The sequence below is a fragment of the Oryza brachyantha genome, chromosome 7 (assembly GCF_000231095.2).
Source record: "Oryza brachyantha chromosome 7, ObraRS2, whole genome shotgun sequence".
Lineage (NCBI taxonomy): Eukaryota > Viridiplantae > Streptophyta > Magnoliopsida > Poales > Poaceae > Oryza > Oryza brachyantha.
This window is the reverse complement of record NC_023169.2, coordinates 360020-380472: the sequence shown is the minus strand read 5'-3', so window position 1 is coordinate 380472 and position 20453 is coordinate 360020. Positions and strand designations below refer to the sequence as shown.

The 20453-nt window shown below is 37.9% G+C and overlaps 1 protein-coding gene across 2 annotated transcripts; it reads right to left on the bottom strand.

The window, feature by feature from the left end:
• Positions 1–3524: 3524 nt before the first annotated feature.
• LOC102713103 lies at positions 3525–8734 on the bottom strand. 2 transcript variants are annotated; one of them, XM_015839579.2, is made up of 11 exons: positions 8483–8734; positions 7905–8138; positions 7351–7557; positions 6662–7006; positions 6127–6144; positions 5263–6036; positions 5049–5130; positions 4900–4969; positions 4482–4667; positions 4323–4383; positions 3525–4241 (listed from the first exon to the last, which is right to left on the bottom strand). In XM_015839579.2, the coding sequence occupies exons 1-11, from the start codon at positions 8592–8594 to the stop codon at positions 4075–4077; spliced, it is 2256 nt and encodes a 751-aa protein (XP_015695065.1). In that variant the 5' UTR covers positions 8595–8734; the 3' UTR covers positions 3525–4074. The 2 variants fall into 2 exon arrangements, with proteins under 2 accessions (XP_015695065.1, XP_006658213.1); XM_006658150.3 differs by having other exon boundaries at positions 5263–6144.
• Between the last annotated feature and the right edge of the window lie 11719 nt (positions 8735–20453).

Below are 20453 nucleotides of genomic sequence, written 5' to 3'. Positions count from 1 at the left end.
GTTTAGAGACCTGTAACAGCTGGTACAGTGAGGCAAACGTGATTGTCCTGAAAGAGCCATTAATTACTAGCTTGGTAAGCATGATAAAATACTGATTAAGAAATTCCCTTGGCAGTAGGCAAGATCTGATCTTTGTCTCCATCTTTACTTTCCAGTGCTTTTCTATCTTTTTCTGGCAGGAATCATGATGTGGCATTCATTTGATTCTATTCTATCACATGAAGTTAAAAGGGACTCACTCTGTCGGTCGGTCTGTCTGGTAGGTTATTTTCCAATTCATTTCAGTGTGGACTCCTGCTTCAATTCTACTAGTAAAATGTAATTCCCCTTGATCTTTTGCTTAATAACCACGGCTTGACAATAACTACCAAACAGGTGCAAGTTAATGTGGGAAAGTAACAGCTAATCAAATAGGGTAAGAACTCTGCAGAATGGCTAAGAGATAAGAATATAGTATCATATAACTGAAGATCATTAATAATTAGGCTTTTGGACAAGAACTGGTGGTGACAGTGAGGGGATGCAGTGCAGTGCAGAATTGCAGGTGCACCAAGCACAATCACATGGGAAAATAAAAGTAGGTGTCCAGTGGCAATAGCAACAGCAATTAGTAGCAAAATTATCAAGGACAGGACACAGGGAGGAGGAGGTTGCCCCCCTCAATAATCCCCAAGCATGATCAATCAAACAAACAAAAGACCTATCTGCAACCAGCTAGGCTGGCACATGATGATGCTGTACAGTTTTCTTCTCTGCTTCTTCATCCTCTGCATCAGAAGCTTCCCCCACCCACATGCACCTGCACCCATGTGAGCCCTAACAAGACCCAGATCAGTATTGTCCATGGTAGGTCAGGACTCCTCAAACAGCTTGATTCCATTCACAGACTAATTAACGAGCAGGCAAGCCAAGCAGTGATCATCAATTCTTGTAGTAGTATGAGGCCAGTCAAAATACAGTATGGTCCAGCCATATCATACATGTAGGTTTCTCATGTCCAATAAGAAAATCTTTCAATAGTGTGCTGCCTCAGTCTTTGCATGTATATAGATCACTAGCGCACATGGGAGCCATCGCATTGACCAGCTAGATCATCACTAAATTAATCAAAATTTTGGCAACTAAACACCACCTTAATCAAAATTGAGCCAAGATGCATAGAGATTGCAGCAATACCGTTAGTACAGGAGAGATGGACACTTTGACATCCTGTTGCTTGTTTAGTTGTTTGATGGAATCAAGAAGATAGTGTGCATTTTAATAACTGAACAAATTCATTTGTTTTGTGCGTGGTTTCACTTCTCGATGCATCAAACTATGCATTTGGCCGTAGGCAACGGCATGCATGTATTCTCCCTGACTCCCTCTTTGCTTCGACGTTGGGTCATCGATAAGATGCAAATGACAAAACAAAAGTTAATTTACCATGCTAAGTAGTATTAAACTAATGATGCTCTTGCTAGCCAAGAGAACAGAAAGGCAAAAATCTGCATCACAAAAGGGAACAAAAAAGAAAAGGCAGGTTCACGCATGCAGCATGAGACGATGTGTACAATTAACCTCCTGAGCAAGGAAGAACACACACACACACATACAGGCTACCTGCAAATCTACAGAAGCTTTCTGCCCTTATCACTACTGAAAGTGATATGCTTGTTGCTACCTCTACCTCACAAGAGAGAGAGAGATGCATCACACGTCTTCATGGTGTTGTGGTCCATTGCTTGATGTTGCCATTTTCACAAGCCATGCAAGACCATGAGCAGCAATTGAATTGGTGTTTAATAAATGCATTTCACAGCATGCTGCAGGTCCAGTCTGACTGACTCATCAGCCTAACTAGGATCCATCCTAGTAGTGTAATGCTACAGTACCAGACTACCAGTAGTATATGGTATGTGTATGGCAAGATGCGTGTATACATAAGCCATTGTTGGACGTAGTAGTAGTACTACTATGACAGTACTACAAGAACCCAACAAAATCTAGCAAAAGATGACAAAAGGTCTCCCTAGCAAGTCATGACTCATGCGTGTGGCATTTGCATCTTGTCGCCTCCTCATTTATGAATATCTCGTTGCTATGGTATGATGTGGGTAGTGAAGTATCCTTGTAAACAATTGACATACTTTTATGGTTTTACCATTGGAATGGCATACGGGATAACCTTCCAAGAGTAACTCATATAGAATTATAGACAGCAAGAACAGATGCACTAATACATGATTTGTGAAGCTGTGTTGATTGAATTGGATATTTGTGCTAGCATATTGAACCAAACATAGTACAACACCCCCATATCGACTGCTAACTTAAGGATCTTTATGGTCAAGCTGAACTGCTGAAGTTTCACCTTGACACGTGAATATCATCCAAGGAAATGCAGGAAACATTTCACAACTTTTACTGAACCATCAGCAAGCTAATTGGTGTAGCATAGATGTATTAGTTGGGCTTCTTGAACCAAAAGTGATATTTCTAGAGTAAGGGAAGGAAATTCTTTCTGTTGGGCATCTCTCCCAACCTAAGCAGATTTCTGGATTCAGGACTTTTAATTTTTTGTCACTTTTTACCACAGCCACTTAATCCCTCTCACAACTACAACGAGAGATGAGTGGCAAATGTAAAAGTGGCAAATAGTTAAATTTCTCTCTAGATTCTTGACAATATAAGTTCAACTAAGGGCCTATTCAGTTTGGAAGAATTTTACGGGTATTTTATAGGAAATGAACTGTTTTTCTATAAAAATCCTATGAAATTCATGGAAGGAGCCCTAAGCAGGATAAAATAAATAAATGGGACCAAATCCAGGTTACTTAACTTCATTAGCCCTCATTGACACTCGCTGATAAGGGACAAGACTTTGGTTATTGTCAGAATAGTCAGGCAATTGAAGATTTCAGCTGAATCAGGCGGGGGCTTCTCCGTCTCCAGGATGGCAGGATGTGCTGGATGTGCTGTGCTGCTGCCAGTCCAGACTGTGACCACACGCACACTTCACACTTGAGCTTGAGCAAGCACCTCGTGACTCTGCAACCTGCACTTAACGTTAAACATTCAGACTAGATCGTCAGGCTCCTCCTGCTGCATTCATTCATCATTACAAGGACAAGCAATCTATACATGTTAAACAATACTTACCTTCCTGCCTTCAATTATGGAATCCTGCTCCATCCAATCTAAGGCCAAGCAGCCGCATGCATGTATCATGTATCTGAGTTAAACATGTACTATCAAACAGTGTATATACTAGATAATGATTTAGGAAGCATGAACAGAGACATGTTTTATCCTGGAGCAATGAGTTGGCCTGATGGTCCATACAGCATCTCGAAGATAATTGGTAGTACAGATGTTTCAATGTCACAGAGAAGGATATCAGGTTTTGCATGAAACTGCAAATCCTGAGGCACAATTCTTGATAATCATATCGACACAAATTACCATCATCGCGATCAAGTTCAGAGAACGATTTTTTACACAAAAAAAAAGAAGATATTGGCAGCCTTTGGATGTGTCCTGCACAAAAGGTCACTCTCAATATATTGCTGAAAAGGCCTCCCAGAATTGGACGTTTCAGAATTCAGAGCAACGTACAATTTCTTTGGACAAACCAATCACATTCGCAATGACAATATTTGTCCTGTTCCTGGCCAGAATTGGAGTTACATGAGAGCTCAATGATAGTTACACGATTACGGCACTTTGTGCGAGGGAGAAAGGTTACAGCTTGCAAAATTGCAATATCCTTACAAGTCACAAAATAGTTCACCAAAATCTCTCAATGGGAGCTTACAATTGCAACCCTGATATCCTAGATGCAGGGGAATGATTGAATCAGTGTATGTGTGGCTGAAGTACAGGTCAACAGGTATAGGGGCCAAAACAACATAGGACTATCAAAACTGGGCAATTGCACCCTTGTCTAAGGCTCTACACAACTAGTACAAAAGTCGTCTACAGGTAGCTGTGTCAAGTGAGCAGACAGAACCCAAAGGGATCAAAACTTCATGCCCATGCAAACACTCGATGGCTTCAATGCATTAGCAAACTGAACACAGGAAAGGGGGGCCATCAGGCAATGGGCTTCTCCAGACTTTCAAGTACTTTCACATAGAAACCCCAATGTTGATGACTCTTTGTAATGGAAGGTTGACCAAATGGGTGCTCCCGAACGTAGGACTGAACATCAGCAGCAGCAGCAAGGTTCTCCAGATACACCCGAAGATCTCCACCAGGTGCTGTTCATGGGAAATTAGAATCAACATTAACCATTTCAAAGATAAGAAATACCTAAATAGATCTTGAAATTATGGATATACCCAATGAATTATCTTTCTTGTCAAGATAGCGGTACGGATGAGGAAAAATGGCAGTGTGTGACTGCAAAAAACATGTATAAAGAGAAGAATAATGCATGTGAGTTACAACAAATTGATCTTATCATATAACTCGCACAGGAACAGGGGTGAACTCAGTACCGGATTGCCCAGAGCCTTGTAAGGGGAATCATCTACAAGTAATGTATTTGAAGGTGAAAACTCTCCTTGCTCCCATGGAAGATCAGGATCCTCTTTATTCCACAGTTTCTTTAGCTCCTTCAATACTAATGGTTTATCTTTGTTTTCAAGAGTTTTAAACTTAGTGCCTGTGCATTTTGACAAGTCCTGGCAAATTATAATGTGTGAATTAGGACCTGGCTCACAACCAAAACTACAGAGAAAGAGAAAACAAATAATAGTACTAAACAAAAATACAGTGAAAATTTTGAAAACAGAGTTTTTCAACAACCACTTGGCTTTCTTTCAATTACTAGCTAGGCGGAAACCATGAATGAAACACACAGGAATGAATTTAGTTGTATGCTGTAGCAACTATGCATACTTTTCCATGACTTACCCAACAGAATAACAGGGATTCTTTCATATCCTCCTCCATAATGATATTTATAACCGCATCCACATTTGCTCTGAAGAATAAGAATTTTGCCGTTAGCAACATGCAAAGAAACCCCAGCGTGAACCAGAAATGCAGGGAGGAATTATTACTTCAATCTCGACGACCATATCCCTAACTCAAATTTCTGGAAGCAAAATTTCAGAAAATCATTGCAGTACGGTCTTCTGAAGACTGGCGCACATACAATAAACAATTGTAAATTAATATAAATTAGTATATTGTATTCTATGGGTTGCTCCTATTATTTACAAAGAATAGCAGTATATGTATAATCATGTATCAAATATTAAATGAGCGACTTACCTAATTTTCCTCGAACCTTTGCATCTGACATGTGGGCATTGTGGTGGTCCTGATTGATATCCGCAAGCAAACCATTAATATCCAGAATAAGAAGTTTTTTCCTTTGAAATCTTATCAGCGACCCTCTTGGTGAGTAGATGTCCCGATATTTCTCTTTGTGCATCTGACCTAAATTCGACAAAACATCTGACCTATCACTCCTTGCATGTCGGCTATCAGATAAGATAGGTTGAACTTCATCCATCATTCCAACTGAAGCAGTCTCACCCAAACCCATCCTTTGTACCAAGGGTGCCTCACTAACAATTGTTTGATTTCTCTTCCTCTTCTTGTTTGATTTCTTGCATTCAGAGCCTGGAGTATTATTCCCATCAGCTGTCATCACCAAGCCAACCTCACCAGCACCAGGTAGCAAAGAAGGATTCTTGCATTTTGAGCCAGGAGTATTATCCTCATCAGCTGTAGTCACCAAACCAACCTCAGTGGCACTAGGTTGTGAAGAAGGATTCTGCACATTGCTCCTATTGGCATTTTCCTTCTTTCTCCTCTTCCTTTCTCTATTCTTTCGCCTTCTTCTTTCTACATAACTCTCGTGCAATGAGCTGCAGAGCTGGGAGTTATCATCTGTATCCCCTTTCTTTCCTGCCACTGAATCCTCAGAACTGTTAACCTCAGGACATTTTGGATCTTGCCCATTTCTGGAACTGACAACATCAACATCTTGTAATGCAGCTTCCCCACTCCTGCAACCATCTCCAGATTCATTGGCCAAATCTGTGTCCATCACAACAGCACTGGCATCAGACACAGAAGGGGATTGCTGTTGCTTATACTTCTTGTGTTTCTTAGACTTCGATTTCTTACCATCTGGTGTCCTCTCCACTGCAAAAATGTTAAAACAAATACTGATAAGCATAATTAATGCTTTCTCGATACAATCCCAACCAAAACCCAATTCAGAATTCCATGAGGGCACAGCGAGCAAGTTGGTGAAATGCAATTAGAACTATGGCATCATTACGCTGTGCAGCTGCAACTTTTTTTTTTGGAAAGAAATCCGTGCAAATACTACTCCCTCAGTTTCATATTATAAGATGTTTTGGCCCCACCTAGATTTATCCATGGATCAATGGATATGTTTTATATATGTTCCCAGATTCATTAGCATCACTATGAATATAGGGAGGGCCAAAACATCTAATAATGTGAAACGGAGGTAAAATATCAGTTCAAGAAATGAACTCACCAAGGCTCATTGAATCATTGGCATCAGAGGTAAGAAATCAAGATTTGGACTCTCAAAATGTTGCATGGATAAGCCCTAACCAAGCTATAAGCTAAAAGCCCAGGGTATGAGCCCAGCTGTTGTGACCTACCACAAAGAGGACATGGTCCATACCTGCAGTAGAAGTGACGGTAGTCTCCTGTTCATCCACCTCTTTCTCCGCCTCCAGCGCCACAGGCATGGATGTGGTGGCGCCACACCGTCGTTTTGAGGCCTTGCTCTTCCCTGGCATTCGATCCATTTCTGGCGTTGGATCATGCTCACTTCTGGGGCTCGGAACAACATCAGCATCTCGTAATGCACCTTCCCCACTTGTGGAACGATTTCCAGATTCAATGACCAAATCTGTATCCGTCACAATAGCACTAACATCAGATACATCAGAATGAGATTCCTGCTGCTTATGCCTCTTCCGTTTCTTCTCCTTTGATTTCTTCCCCTTTTGCGCTTGTGCCTCCACTGCAGAAGTCAAAATAAATACTGATAAGCATGATTACTGCTCTCTCGACACAATTTGAAATGTTAACCTACATAAAATTTCAGTGGGGCAGGGTTCCCAAGTTAAACAAAATGCACTTGAACTATGGTATCAGGGCGATATGCAAATACCGTGTTTTTTTAAAAGAAATCCGAGCAAATGCAATATGAGTTGAAGAATAGAACTTGCAAATGCTCATCAAACCAATGGCATCACGGGCAAGAAATCAAGAATTGGACTCTCCAGGCCCAAACTAAAGGAAAAAGACCAAGGCATATGCCCACCGCCCAGGTGTTGGGACTTACAGTGAGGAGATGGACCATACCTGAGGCAGAAACAGTGGGAGCCAGCTGCTCGTCTGCCTCCTGCACTGGTGCCATGGAGGTGGTGGTACCTTCCCCACTCGTACAACCAATTCCAGATTCACTGAACAAATCTGTAGCAGCCATAACAGCAGAAGAGGATTCCTGCTGCTTATGCTTCTTTCGTTTCTTGTCCTTTAATTTCTTCCCCTTTTGCGCTTGCACCTCCACTGCAGAAGTCAAAATACATACTGATAAGTATGATTACCACGTTCGCAACTTGAACCAATGCCCTACTCAGAATTTCAGCATGGCAGGTTAGGCCAAACACAACTAGAACTGTGATATATATATATATATATATATATATATATATATATATATATATATATATATATATATATGGGGAATGTCATATCAGTTGAAGAATTGAACATGCAAATGCAGTTCAAACCAATGGCATCAGAAGCAAGAAATCAAGAATTGGACTCTCCAGGCCCTTACTGTAGGCAAAAGACCCAGACATGCGCCCACCATCCGCTGTTGGGACTTACAGCGAGGAGGAGATGGGCCGTACCTGAAGCAGAAATGTTGGGAGCCTCCTGCTCATCCACCTCCTTCTGCGCCTCCAGCACAGGCGCCGTGGATGTGGTAGCACCTTCCCCACTTGTGTAACCATTTCCAGATTCATTGGCCAAATCTTTATGTGTCACAATAGCACTGGCATCGGATACAGAAGAAGGGGATTCCTGCTGCTTATGCTTCTTTCCTTTCTTTGACTTGGATTTCTTCCCCTTTGGTGTCCCCTCCACTGCAGAAGCGTCAAAGCAAATACCGATAAGCATGATTAGTGCCTTCTCAACGCAACTCTGATCTAAACCCTACTAAAAACGTCATGAGGGCAGGTAGGCGAAATGCAATTAGAAGCATGCCATGAGCAAGCAATGCTCCTAATTGTTCTAAAACAAATATGTGCGAACGCAACATCAGCTCAAGAGATGAACTCGCAAAGGCTGCACGGATCAACGACAATCACAATACCCCAGCCGCATGGATAAGATAAACCCTAACCCTAGGTATAGCTAGGCAGTAGCCGCAGACAATGCGCCCCGCTGCTGCGACCTAGAGCGAGAGAGGAGGGGCATGGCCCCGTACCTGGAGCAGAAGCGACGGGCGCCTCCCGTTCGATCACCTCCGCCGCCGCCTCGGGCGCCCTGGCGTCGCGCCGCCGTTTGGAGGGGCTGCTCTTCCCCGGCGTCCGGTCCATTTCCGGCTGGGTGGGGAGGAAGGCCGGGGGCACGCGGCACGCAGCAGGACGCCGCAACCCCTTCCCCCACGCAGCGGAGTCAGGGAGAGGAGGAGAGCCGCGCGCGGTGGCGGCGGCGGCGGCGGCGTGCTGTCGGATGGACTGGTAAGTTGGGTTGGGTTGGGTTGGGTTGGGTTGCCTCCGCGCGCGTGGTTTTATTGGGCCTGAACCGTTGGGATTCGTGGGCTTCCATTTGCTGTTGGGCCGCCAGCTCTCTCCATCTCTCTCTCTCTCTCTTCCCTTGCGCTGTCGCTGGAAAAGCAGAGAGCAAGAAAGAAAGGAGGAGGGAGCAAGGAGAAGATAAGGAGACATAATGAATGTGGGCCCCACCATTTTTATAAAGTAATTTTTCTCCCCTTAGTACAGAAGGTCACCTACAACAGTAGACAACATAAGGGACAACTTTTTTATCTGGCTCTTAGCAAATACCTTGTAATACAAATGAGCTTAAAATTCATTCTTAATTAATATTAAAATATGTACAAGAGACTATCTCTTGATTAAGAGATAATTTTTATCTCTCTTCTGTTAAAAATTGTATAGGATATCTTATAGATAGTTTAAAGAGGACCAATTCAAATTAGCTTTAATTTTATCTAAAACTAAAGTATTTATCTTCTTTACTGATTCTATTTAAATTTATAATTATATCTATAAAATCTTCTAGGTTTAAATTTTCTTCTTCTCTTATTCCAAATCCAACTTAAATAAAACATATTCTCAAAACTAATCTCTTTATTCCCGATACCTTAAAATATCTTAATCTACAAATATTTCTACTATTTTTATTACTTATTGATCCTCTTTTTCCTTCTTTTAAAACTACTGCATCCATTTCGCAATGTAAGACTTTCTAGCATTGCCTAGATTCATATTGATGCTAATGAATCTAGACACATATATAAATTATATGCATTTCTCAATGAATTAATTTAGGCAAGACTAAAAAGTCTTACAATATGAAATGGAGGTAGTATTATTGAAAAATATAGATTCGTTTATTTATTCTTTATTTCTATTACTAGTTTATCATTTATTTATAATGTTTTCTTTTAGATGTTTATTTGCAATATTTTTATTCTTTAGCCACTAAATAACTGCTGAGACTTTGCAACTTTAATAACAATGAACGCGTGGTTTATGAACCCGACATCAACCATTTAGCCATAAATCCGGTATAACCTAATCCTAAGGCTGGATAATTGTTTTTTCGTACCCTACGCCTCAACGCATACGCTGGTCGAAATTCAATTATTTCCTTGGTCTCCACAATACACGATATGTATAACCCAACCACTCTATCGCTACCCACAATTATAGAGTAAACTCCCATTATTTAAACCTACACCAACCTTCCAATTTCCTACCATTATAGTGCCCAAATACACCATTAGCCAAAAGATACAAATACCTACCCATTATATCTATAAACCTACTAAAATAAGCCAAATAAACCCTAGCCTATCCAAAGACATCCATTTCACCCAATTTCCGAACCTCGGAACCCTAGAAACCAATATCTCATTTCTTTTTAATTTTTGACTTTAGCTTATTTTCTATTTATACTTTTAATTTCAATTGTTCCCTAAAACTTTATTTGTTATCAGTTTTCTCTGTGCATTAGAACTTTGAGCAGATGTGGACCCTGCCAACTTCAATTCAAACTATAGGAGATCTCAAGGCAAAGACAAGATATAATAAAATTTTGTCCTATAAAACCCCTAGGTTTATGCATTTATCACATTTACTTTCTGTTTATAATTTGATTTAGTTCCATGCATTACCACCTAGTAAATAGGTACAACAAATACTAAAATTTTGCTCATATAGAAACCCATAATTTAGATTTCATGCATTATAGGTTTTTAGTAAATGCTTTTCTTTTAAAAGCATGAATTGCATGTAGTTCATACTTTAGGATAATTTTGTAGTGGAATATGTTAAATGCCTTTTTATTACAAAATCATCAACATGAATTTATGTTGAGATGTGGTATAGTTAGGGGATATATATTGATACATGGAGTTATCATTTCATGTGGTTATCCCCTATGAAAACCCACTTAAACTAAGGATACGGTGGAATGGGTTTGCTTCTGTGATACTAGGTTAAGGTGTGAGTCCGCTACCTAGTGGCTCTAGGTTGTAACCTAGCTAGTGAGGAGTTACGCTTACCAAGCAAGGGTGAGGCTAGATGTTGGGCAATGTAAATGCTATGTTGTGACTTCTAGACTACATTCATTGTGTAGAGTGTAGTGGTGGCTTGCAAGAACAGAACAAACTAGAGTGTTCACATCATGTGGGCAAAGTTATACAAACTCTCCAGAGTCTAAACTAATCAATTAGCTACGCGCGTAGTTACGAGAGGCATAGTGAAGCATCATGAGTTTAGTTTTCTATTTTCTAAATGTGTTTGTGCAAATGGTTTGTGGAAATTGTGAATTATGATGTTTATGAATTATGATGGTGTTGTTGTGACTTGTTGCGGAGGAGGACAACAAGTGTATTATGATGTGATGATGACTATATTTACTATGATTTAATTGTTGCACATGTGTTTTACATGTTTCATAAAATGGCACTATAAAATGTTGTGTCCAAAATTTGGCTTTATGCTAAAAAGAAACTACACACAAAGCCTTTCTTGAAATTAAACCTTGCATTTAGCATCTTATATTTGGCCTTACTAGTATTTCAGGATAGTTCTAACTAGGGTCTCTAGTCGATTACTCATTGATTCTTTTGGGCAGTCAAGATTCCACTGAACTATGAGTATTTGGCTGGTTAGTCTATGCAACTAATCTAGTTGTATTTGTATCTTAATGTTTAATTACCTAGAACTAACTTTATACTGGATGTCATTGCTAAGATGAAAGTGTGAGACTAGTACTATCCTTAGACTAGTCAAACATAAGTACTTATAACATTTGAGATGCACTGAGGATAGTCAACTGTAGATCAAGTCCTCAGAAGCATGTATCGTGTTCGGTCGCTACCATCGTGTGCTTTGACGAGTATTCTTCGTTGTGCTGATTGGTGCGACTATTCTTCTAAGCATCTCTGATGTAATGAGCTTGGTATTTCAGTTTTACATTAATTAATGTCAGTATTTTAGTTTTACATTTGGTTTATTCAAGATCCTATCCAACTAGATAATTCGCATTGCCATGTTAGATATTTCTCCTATGTCCTAATGCAAACCAATGTTACCATATTATAGAGTCGTATATTCTTCAACAAAGAGAATATTTTTACTACTTTCTCCGTTTTATAATATAAGACTTTCTAGCCTTGTCTAGATTCATATGGATGCTAATAAATCTAGACATATATATATATAAATTATATACATTCATCAATTGATGAATTTAAGCAACGCTAGAAAGTCTTATAATATGAAACGGAGGTAGTACAAAATTAGGAAGTATACATGTGACTTTCAATCAAGGACTAGCACTATGTATATATGTCTTCCCCACCAATTGAATTGACAAGCCGTGCAAACTGCATAGTGGAAACCAAAATATATTCGTGTGTGAAAAAGATTTGGCATGAATGATTGCAAGGAATAATATATATTCTTTTGTTTTTTTATTTAACGTCGTTTACTTTTTGTCTACATTTAACCAGTTGTTTTATTCTGGTTTTTTTAAATATGCAAGATTACAATTCATCCTTAAAGTTGCTATAGTAATAAATCAAATCATGGCAAATAATTAATAATTATATTTTTTGACTAAGATGAATGGTCTAAACTAAAAAAAATCAACGGTATCGAATAAAAAGAACGAGAAGTAGTTTAGTGATATGTCGTGTGCGTAGGGATTGTGTTTATTGCTGGAATAATCGTATGTCTATATATTCCCCACTCTCTATATATCTTAGGCGCCATGCTATATTGCTATATCATGAAACTAAGAATGGTATGCGCATAAGTGATTTATACTTTTTTTCTGCTCTGGCTCTACCTTTGGCTTGCGTCCATTTAGTTCCTAATTTTTTTTTCAAAAACATCACATCGAATCTTTTGACACCTAAATGAAGTATTAAATATAGATAAAAATAAAAACTAATTGCACAGTTAGGAGGTGAACCGTGAGATAAATCTTTTAAGCCTAATTAGCTCATGATCAGTCATAAGTGCTACAGTAACCTACATGTGCTAATGACGGATTAATTAGGCTTAAAAGATTCGTCGCACGGTTTCCAAGTGAGCTATGAAATTTGTTTTCTTACTCGTGTCCACAGACTCCTTCTGACGTCCGGTCAACCGTCTGACATGACACGTCGTCAAAAAAAATTTAAAAACTAAACAAGCCCTGGACATGGATTTTTCTTGCTTAGGAGAGCCAACATTTTGCCACAGCTATATATATAATATGGATAATTGTAAATTTTCACTAGTTTAAAACGTTATTATAAAATTACCACTAAAAGTTATAAAAATAACATTATGGCATCCTTAAAATTAATGTCAAACTTGCAAAGCCAAATACAGTAAAGCCACCATTGATAATATTTGATGGAGTATGAAGTAGTACAGAGACTGTACAGTGTTGTCTTAATCAAGGGACACACACCTATAAAACGCCAAGCAAAGCTATATCATTGAGATCCACCCGTGTCTTTGTCACCTCCCATCCTCCATTCAAGAACTAATGGAAGGAAATTAAACGAAACGCGTGCTTTATTAATTGCTTTTGATAGAAGTACTCTTTCTGAAACACAATTATTTTAATTCCACAAGTGGTTTGATAAACTTCATTTCCAAACAAAATTATTTATACCCATAATAAGAGAGCTGTGTACTACCATCCAAAAGAAGAGAGACACTAACACCAATACACTTTCCTATGAGCAGAAAATGTATCTATGGACGACGGCAATTTCCAAAATGTGAAGCAATGTCCCATCGAGGTGGTATTTTTAAGCTCGATCGACGAGGGATGGGATTAATGCAATGATTGCATCCACATTTTTCTCATAAAAAGGGCAAATCTTTTTTAAATATTTAAAGAAAACATATCGAAAAGGTGATTGGTTCCATATAGGTAGGCCCCGTTCGGTAAGAGGGAGGGGTGGTTTAGTTTCCGGCGTGAAAAAGTAGTAATAAATTATTACATGATTAATTAATTATTAATTAATAAAAAATACAAAATAGATTAATATGATTTTTTAAAAATAACCTTTCTATAGAAATTTTTTATAAAAAATACACCGTTTAGTAGTCCGAGAAATATGCGCGTGGAAAATAAGAAGGATAAGATAACCTACGAGGGTGCAGCACGAGTATCTAGTCTAGCATCAACATTTTTTTCCTAGATATGGCATAACCCAAGACATGTGCTACCTACCTACCTACACCGATGGATCCAAACTAGTTAGAGCAGTTACAATAACAGACTATAAACTAACTATAAACATATTTTAAGAAGATAAGAAAGGAGAGAGAAGCGCAATGAGATACAGTTTATAGCTTGCTATATCACGAACTCCAAGATATAATGTGCGTATCACAAGTGGGGCTTAATAGTATATGTTTTATTGATAGCTATTGTATAATTGGCTACTAGATTGACTATAAGTGATTTAGAGCAAGTTCAATAGTATAGCCAACTACTAGCTCTAATTCATCTATAATCAATCTAATAGTCAATTCATACAATAGTAACCTATAAAGCATTAATACATGGTCCCACATATCATACACACCCTATGTATTAAAGTGTGTGCTGTGATTGACTACAAATTAGTAGCTCACTATTCTTCTCTTCTCTCTTATTCCAACAGTCTCTCCATCCACTTTCTATTCCTAGTCTATGACAGCTGGACCCCACATATCATCCTCTTCTTTTTTTTCTCTCCCTTTCCATCAATCACTTTTTCTCCCTCTTTCCCTTTCTTTTTCTCTTTCTTTCTATCTCTTTCATTTTCTTCCAACAAAAAGCAGCAGAGGCATGTGACGGTGGAGCCGGTGACGTAGCACCACGGCATGACGACCTCGACGACGAGCCGACGGGCCCGGATGGTGGCGACGATGGCGCTACGGCCTCCGCGGGCACGTCCTCGTGCTAGCGGCGGCGGCGACATCGACGACCTCCTCAGGCACGTCCTTGAGCTGGCGGCGGTCGTCCCCGTACGTCGGCGATGACTGTTCTCCTGCCCAAACGGTGTGGGTGGAGTAGCCCTAATACTGCTACGGGTGTAGGCCCATGCGTGGAACCCATGTTTGGCCAATCTTTTTTGCTGGCTATCTTTGGCCAGCGGTGCGAGGAGTTTGGCTATCCTTGGCGAGTACATACTTGAGAGAAGTAAGCAAAAAAATACCGCCAAGAAGTTGTGGACGGAGTCCACCCATACCGTGCCAGTACAGTACCGTAGTAGTTGGCTTTGTTGGCTCTATTTACTACAACTACTGGCCTAGCTTCCAATATAGGATTCACTGTTGCCTAGCTAGTGATAAAGAAGCTACAGTGCCGCCTTCTTGTGACTGACAGAAATACCTCATTAATAATAATAATAAGTTAGCTAGCTAGCTAACCGTGCATGTACATCAATGGAGAATATATGGAAAACCAAGAAAAGAAAAAGGCGGTGACACGTCTCACTATTTTTGGCAATTAAGTGGTATTTTGAGCCAGAGTTCCTAGCTAGCACTATATATATGTAGCTGCCATTTCCATGAAAATATATGTACATATCACTTACTTGCCAACATACTATGGAGGAGTATCATATCAACAAAGAGAGTCGATCGGCCCATTAAAGAAGAGGTTGAAACCCAGGCCCACTCAGCTTAGATCCCTCCTAGCAATGGCCAACCAACCACTGGACTGTCCTTTCCTCCTCCCCCACTTTTGCCCCTCAGATTCCCAGCCATTTTTAGATTGGTATGTTCTAGTATTTCCCAATATATACTACTAGACCAGAGGAGAGAGTCCATCACTCTGTAGGGACAAAATGAATATTTTACATATAAGCATATATCCTCATCTATACAAATACACGCTACTTCTATGTGAACGTTTCTAAAAATATATAGACTCGTAGAAAAATAAGGTGATCCACATACCTACTTAGCCATGGATGGCCATGACGCATAGCTAAGGCTTGGCTTTAGCTATAAGCCTTGAACCACAACGCACCAAACTCTGATTTGTCCATAGGAAAAGAAAGAAAAAGCCCATGATCTGAAAAAGAAAAGGAAAGGAAAAGAAAGAAATGATCGTCTTTCGCTTAATTAACTTCAAATGACTTTTATTCATCGAAACTTTAATTTGTTTTCTCTGTAAATACCACTAAAAATCTTGTTAATCAATTCGGCACAACGAATATGATAAAATATTTATGGCCTTTGGGTCATTTTATTTAATAATTTATTTTCACTTAATTAACTCTTGACTTAAGAAAAAAATTTATTTATTTTTAAATTACGATTTAGCCTATGTTTTCTGTTCCTGCTTGTGCCTCTATATTCCTTTTCTTTTTTTATCATGCTACTAAATAATGCATTTTGCAAAAGCTTGTGGATTGATCATTCCCTGTATAGGACTCACTGTGGAATGGCATCCTTTTGTTGCGACAATTCTCTGTTTGTGGAATCCTGCATTTAAAAAAAAAACAAACTTAGCTTAGAGATGATACACGTCACGGTTGCGACTATTCTAAGGAGTAGTGATGATCTGCTATATATTTTCTCCTCTAATACAATACAATGGAGGATATGGTTATTTTTGGCTTCTAAAAATTCTACTCCTTTAGTTAATTTTAATTAATTTCAAAAAGTCTTTTAAGAATAAAGTTTGACAATAGTTTATTGTAAAAAGTATTTTGAGTTGCTATAAAAACCAATATTCTGTGGAAGTAACTTTGAAGTACAAATTTACACCAAAAGTTTTGTTCAAAAAGGACATATTTGTTTTATTCTGGATTTTGGTTTCCATTTTACATACGCTAGCTTCCTAAGCTTCTGAACGGTGTTGCCCGTGCAAAATTTTTCTTGGAACACTTAATTCTCTAGAATATTTTTTTAACTTTATTCGAGTTAATTTTTTGTTTATACCCTTAAATGGGTATTTCAATAAACAAATAACCCATTAATTAGTTTATGTTTTTGCAGGGGTACATAAACTTGTTTGTTAATTAGCTGTTGGTTAAAACATTTCAAATTTGACTTTCAAAATATATAAGTGGTGTTGGGAGTATCTGTTGTGCGATATTTACTTAATTATATATATAATTTTGATAATTAAAAGTCAAGTTTGAAATAGTAGTACATGTATATGCTCACTGATCCATCTATATATATGCTTACGTCAGAGTACAGTAACTGTAAAACTCCAACCTCATTTTCACACGCATAGGCTGATCAAGCTATATTATAGCAGCCGGTTAAACGTCGCTAGCTATCATATCGTCATGTCGCCTTGATAACGCGCTTTAGTTAACTTCGTGCGTGCTTGATCTTAGCATATATATATAATACAGTATATGTTTAACTAATTGCGTCTTTCAACTCACCAAATGTCATATTCGCATTAATATGTTGATGCTATTAGTTTCTTTTCAAGTCAACATCAAAAGAATCCTCTTGAAAATTCACCTCCGGAAAAAGCCGTGCGGTATTTTTCTTTCTACGAAACGTCGTCTCGAAAAATTCTCCGTCCATATAAAACTAATATCTACGAAAAAATATGAAACGTCGTCTCGAAAAAATTTCAGTATAAGAAAACTAGACATATATTTTTCTTTCTCTTTTCTTTTGTCAACAATAATACATTTTTATTTCCACATTATTTATAGACACTGCTCGATCCCGTATTCTGGTGTGAATGCGAAACAAGTAAATTGTGGTACTCGTATGTGATGATAACTATTATGTAAAACTATTATATATATTTTGCGTATTATATGTGCAACTCTAATCCGGTATACTCACTCATCCAAAATACAACAACTCTAATGTTCGAAATTTATCTTAGAGTATACTATTTTTTTACATACTTTCTCATCTCAAACACTTCTAATTTACAACCTTATATTTTCACTTCAGCTAATGCTTATAATCCAAAATTTAAAATTTTAACCTTAAATTAAAATTGATTTTAGATTTTTTTCATCCTAGTTTATTTTTCAGTTTTAATTTTAGATTGACAAACACACGTATATAAAAATTTTATTTATAATTATTTTTATTTATAAATATGTCTAAAAAATCAACAATCACCCTTTAGTGTTTCCACACACATATGTACACAATTCCTCACGTATCTCAACCACAAGCATCCCCATTTAGTTTCACATTTCTCTTCAATTCTCATTTAAAAGAACTATATGCAGACATTGAAAATATATAGGATTTTCATTCATAACAGTTTAATTCTTTCAAAACTCCATTAAAATTTGTTTTTTTGACTAGGAACTCCACTAAAATTTTTAATGGGCCCTAAAAGTTATTGGGCCTGTTTAGGGAACTTCTCTTAGCTATGGCTTTTTCAAAAGCTGTTCTAAACGGTCCATAGTTTCTGAGAATCTGTAGTTACATGTTCTGAAAAATGATCTAAGAATTTAGAAGCCAGAGAATATAAGTTTATGAGCTTTTCCAGATTATTAAAAATAACTATCAAGCAGTTAATTCTTAGAATATAGTGTGTCCATTGTGTTAGGAGGGAGTACTTGTGTATGTGTAGGGCATGCATATGCATATATGCTGAGAAACGCAGAAAGAAGCAACTGATGCTAATATCGAGGTTCATGACGCAATGCAAATGTTATATGTGATGGATGAATGGACGGAGAGAGGAGAGCTGTCGATCTGGGATTGAAGCATCTCCAGCACCACTTGCAGTAAACAACAGTACTCTCTCGAGTATTTGCCACCAAATAAAAAAGATCTTTTTGGCACCACAGTGCGCTCAACAGTTGCAAGCAGTGTCCCCTTCAATAATATTCTTGGATACCTAGCTACTGACTTTAATTAATATTCCCCAATTATATGATAGTAATATGACAAGATAATAACATTTTTCCCTAATCAATTACTAATAGGTCCTCTCTTCTTTCTTAGTCAATATCATCAATTATGATTAGTTCACTAGAATGTTTTAAGCCCCTAATTAAACAGTGTATTTCACGTGTAAAAACATTCTTTTGTAAAAGTTTCCCATATGATAATTGTAAATTAAGATTTTTTTTACTTTATATTAGTTAATTCAGTCATTATACTCTTAAATAGCTAATAAAAAACTAAAAAGAAAAAAATCCAAAATCTTCATAAGAAACGAACTATAGTTGTAAACCTGTGGATCATAAAAACAATAAAAGAAAAATTCCTACTACAGTGTAAAACGAGCATTCCGTATATGCTCTTTTGCTTTTGTTCGATGAAAGATGAAATATTATTTATTTTTTAGTGGGTATTTAATAATATAAATGATGAAATTAATTACTATAAAACTGAAAATATACTCTATAAAGAAAAGGTGACAAACTTATATATAAAAAATATTGAAAAGAATACCATTTACAAAGCGCGTAAAAAAGGGGAGAAATATATAATACGGCGCAAACAACACAGCCATATGGAATTTGAGACGACTGATGTATATCGAGTGAACTCGTAATTAGCTCTGCAAATCGCACCGAACGTATTATGTGATTCCTTAGGTTGCTTGCTCCTGTACCTTGAGTGCTACCAAGATCACCACGTTACGTGCCGCTTCACGCGACATAGGTACTGTAAATCAATGTAAATCGATCGGTCCACGTAGAGAGTTGAATTTTACCATGCATGATTAATTCATATGCACGGCACATTGTACGTGGTGAGATCGACATATGGTACGTCGACGTGCACGTGTATGTAGCTATTGTTGACATTGTATTTGTTCATATGCACGTCATGCATGTTACAAATTAAAGGATCGACATATTTTGTAATAGCTATATTGGCCATGTATTCATCCATACGTATACAGTCCAGTTGTTCCGAGATACAAGAATTTATGGGATTTTACAACACAACTTCCAATGCATGAAAATACATATAATTTCAGCTAATCAGCTGTTCTCGGGAGGGTATTCTAAACAACTTAAAATTTGACCACCTAAGGAAACTAAAACGGTCTTTTTCTTAAACCTTGATATCGGAAAGTTTTCCTACATTTTAGAATGTATATAGTTCTATATCAATATATCGTAGAAAAAAATAAAACAAAAACTGGGAAAGGAGTTTGAGGGGCTGCGAGAGTTCGACCGTACGAGGAGGTAGCAGCGGAATCGACCCAACCTTTCCTTCTTAGAGCAAATTTAATATTATAGCCAACTACTAGCTCCAATTTAGTTATAGTCAATCTAATAGCCAATTCATACAATAGTTGCCTACAAAACATCAATATATGATCCCACATGTCATACATATATTTTGTCTTAGAGTCCGTGTGCAGCTGGCTACAAATTAGCAGTCCACATCTCTTCTCTTCTCTCCTCTCTTATCTCTTTAAAATATACTAATAGCCTGCTATTGTACCTGCTCTCACTACACCCCATACATGCCATTAATTAATTAATCAATTAATCCGATCCATATTTTGATTTACTGGAGTAGCATTATTTATTTAATAAGTAGTAATAATAATAATAATAATATATTAATATTAATAATAATGTAATTCGCCTGTCAGTGTGACCAGGGAGGAGGAAGACAGTGTGAGCAGGAAGGAGGAAGAGAGGCTGCAGGTGGGGCCCAGGAGGCCGGGACCAATCACAGCTCGACAGCATACTGACACCCGTCCCCAAAAGCAAACCAAAGCCATCCATCATC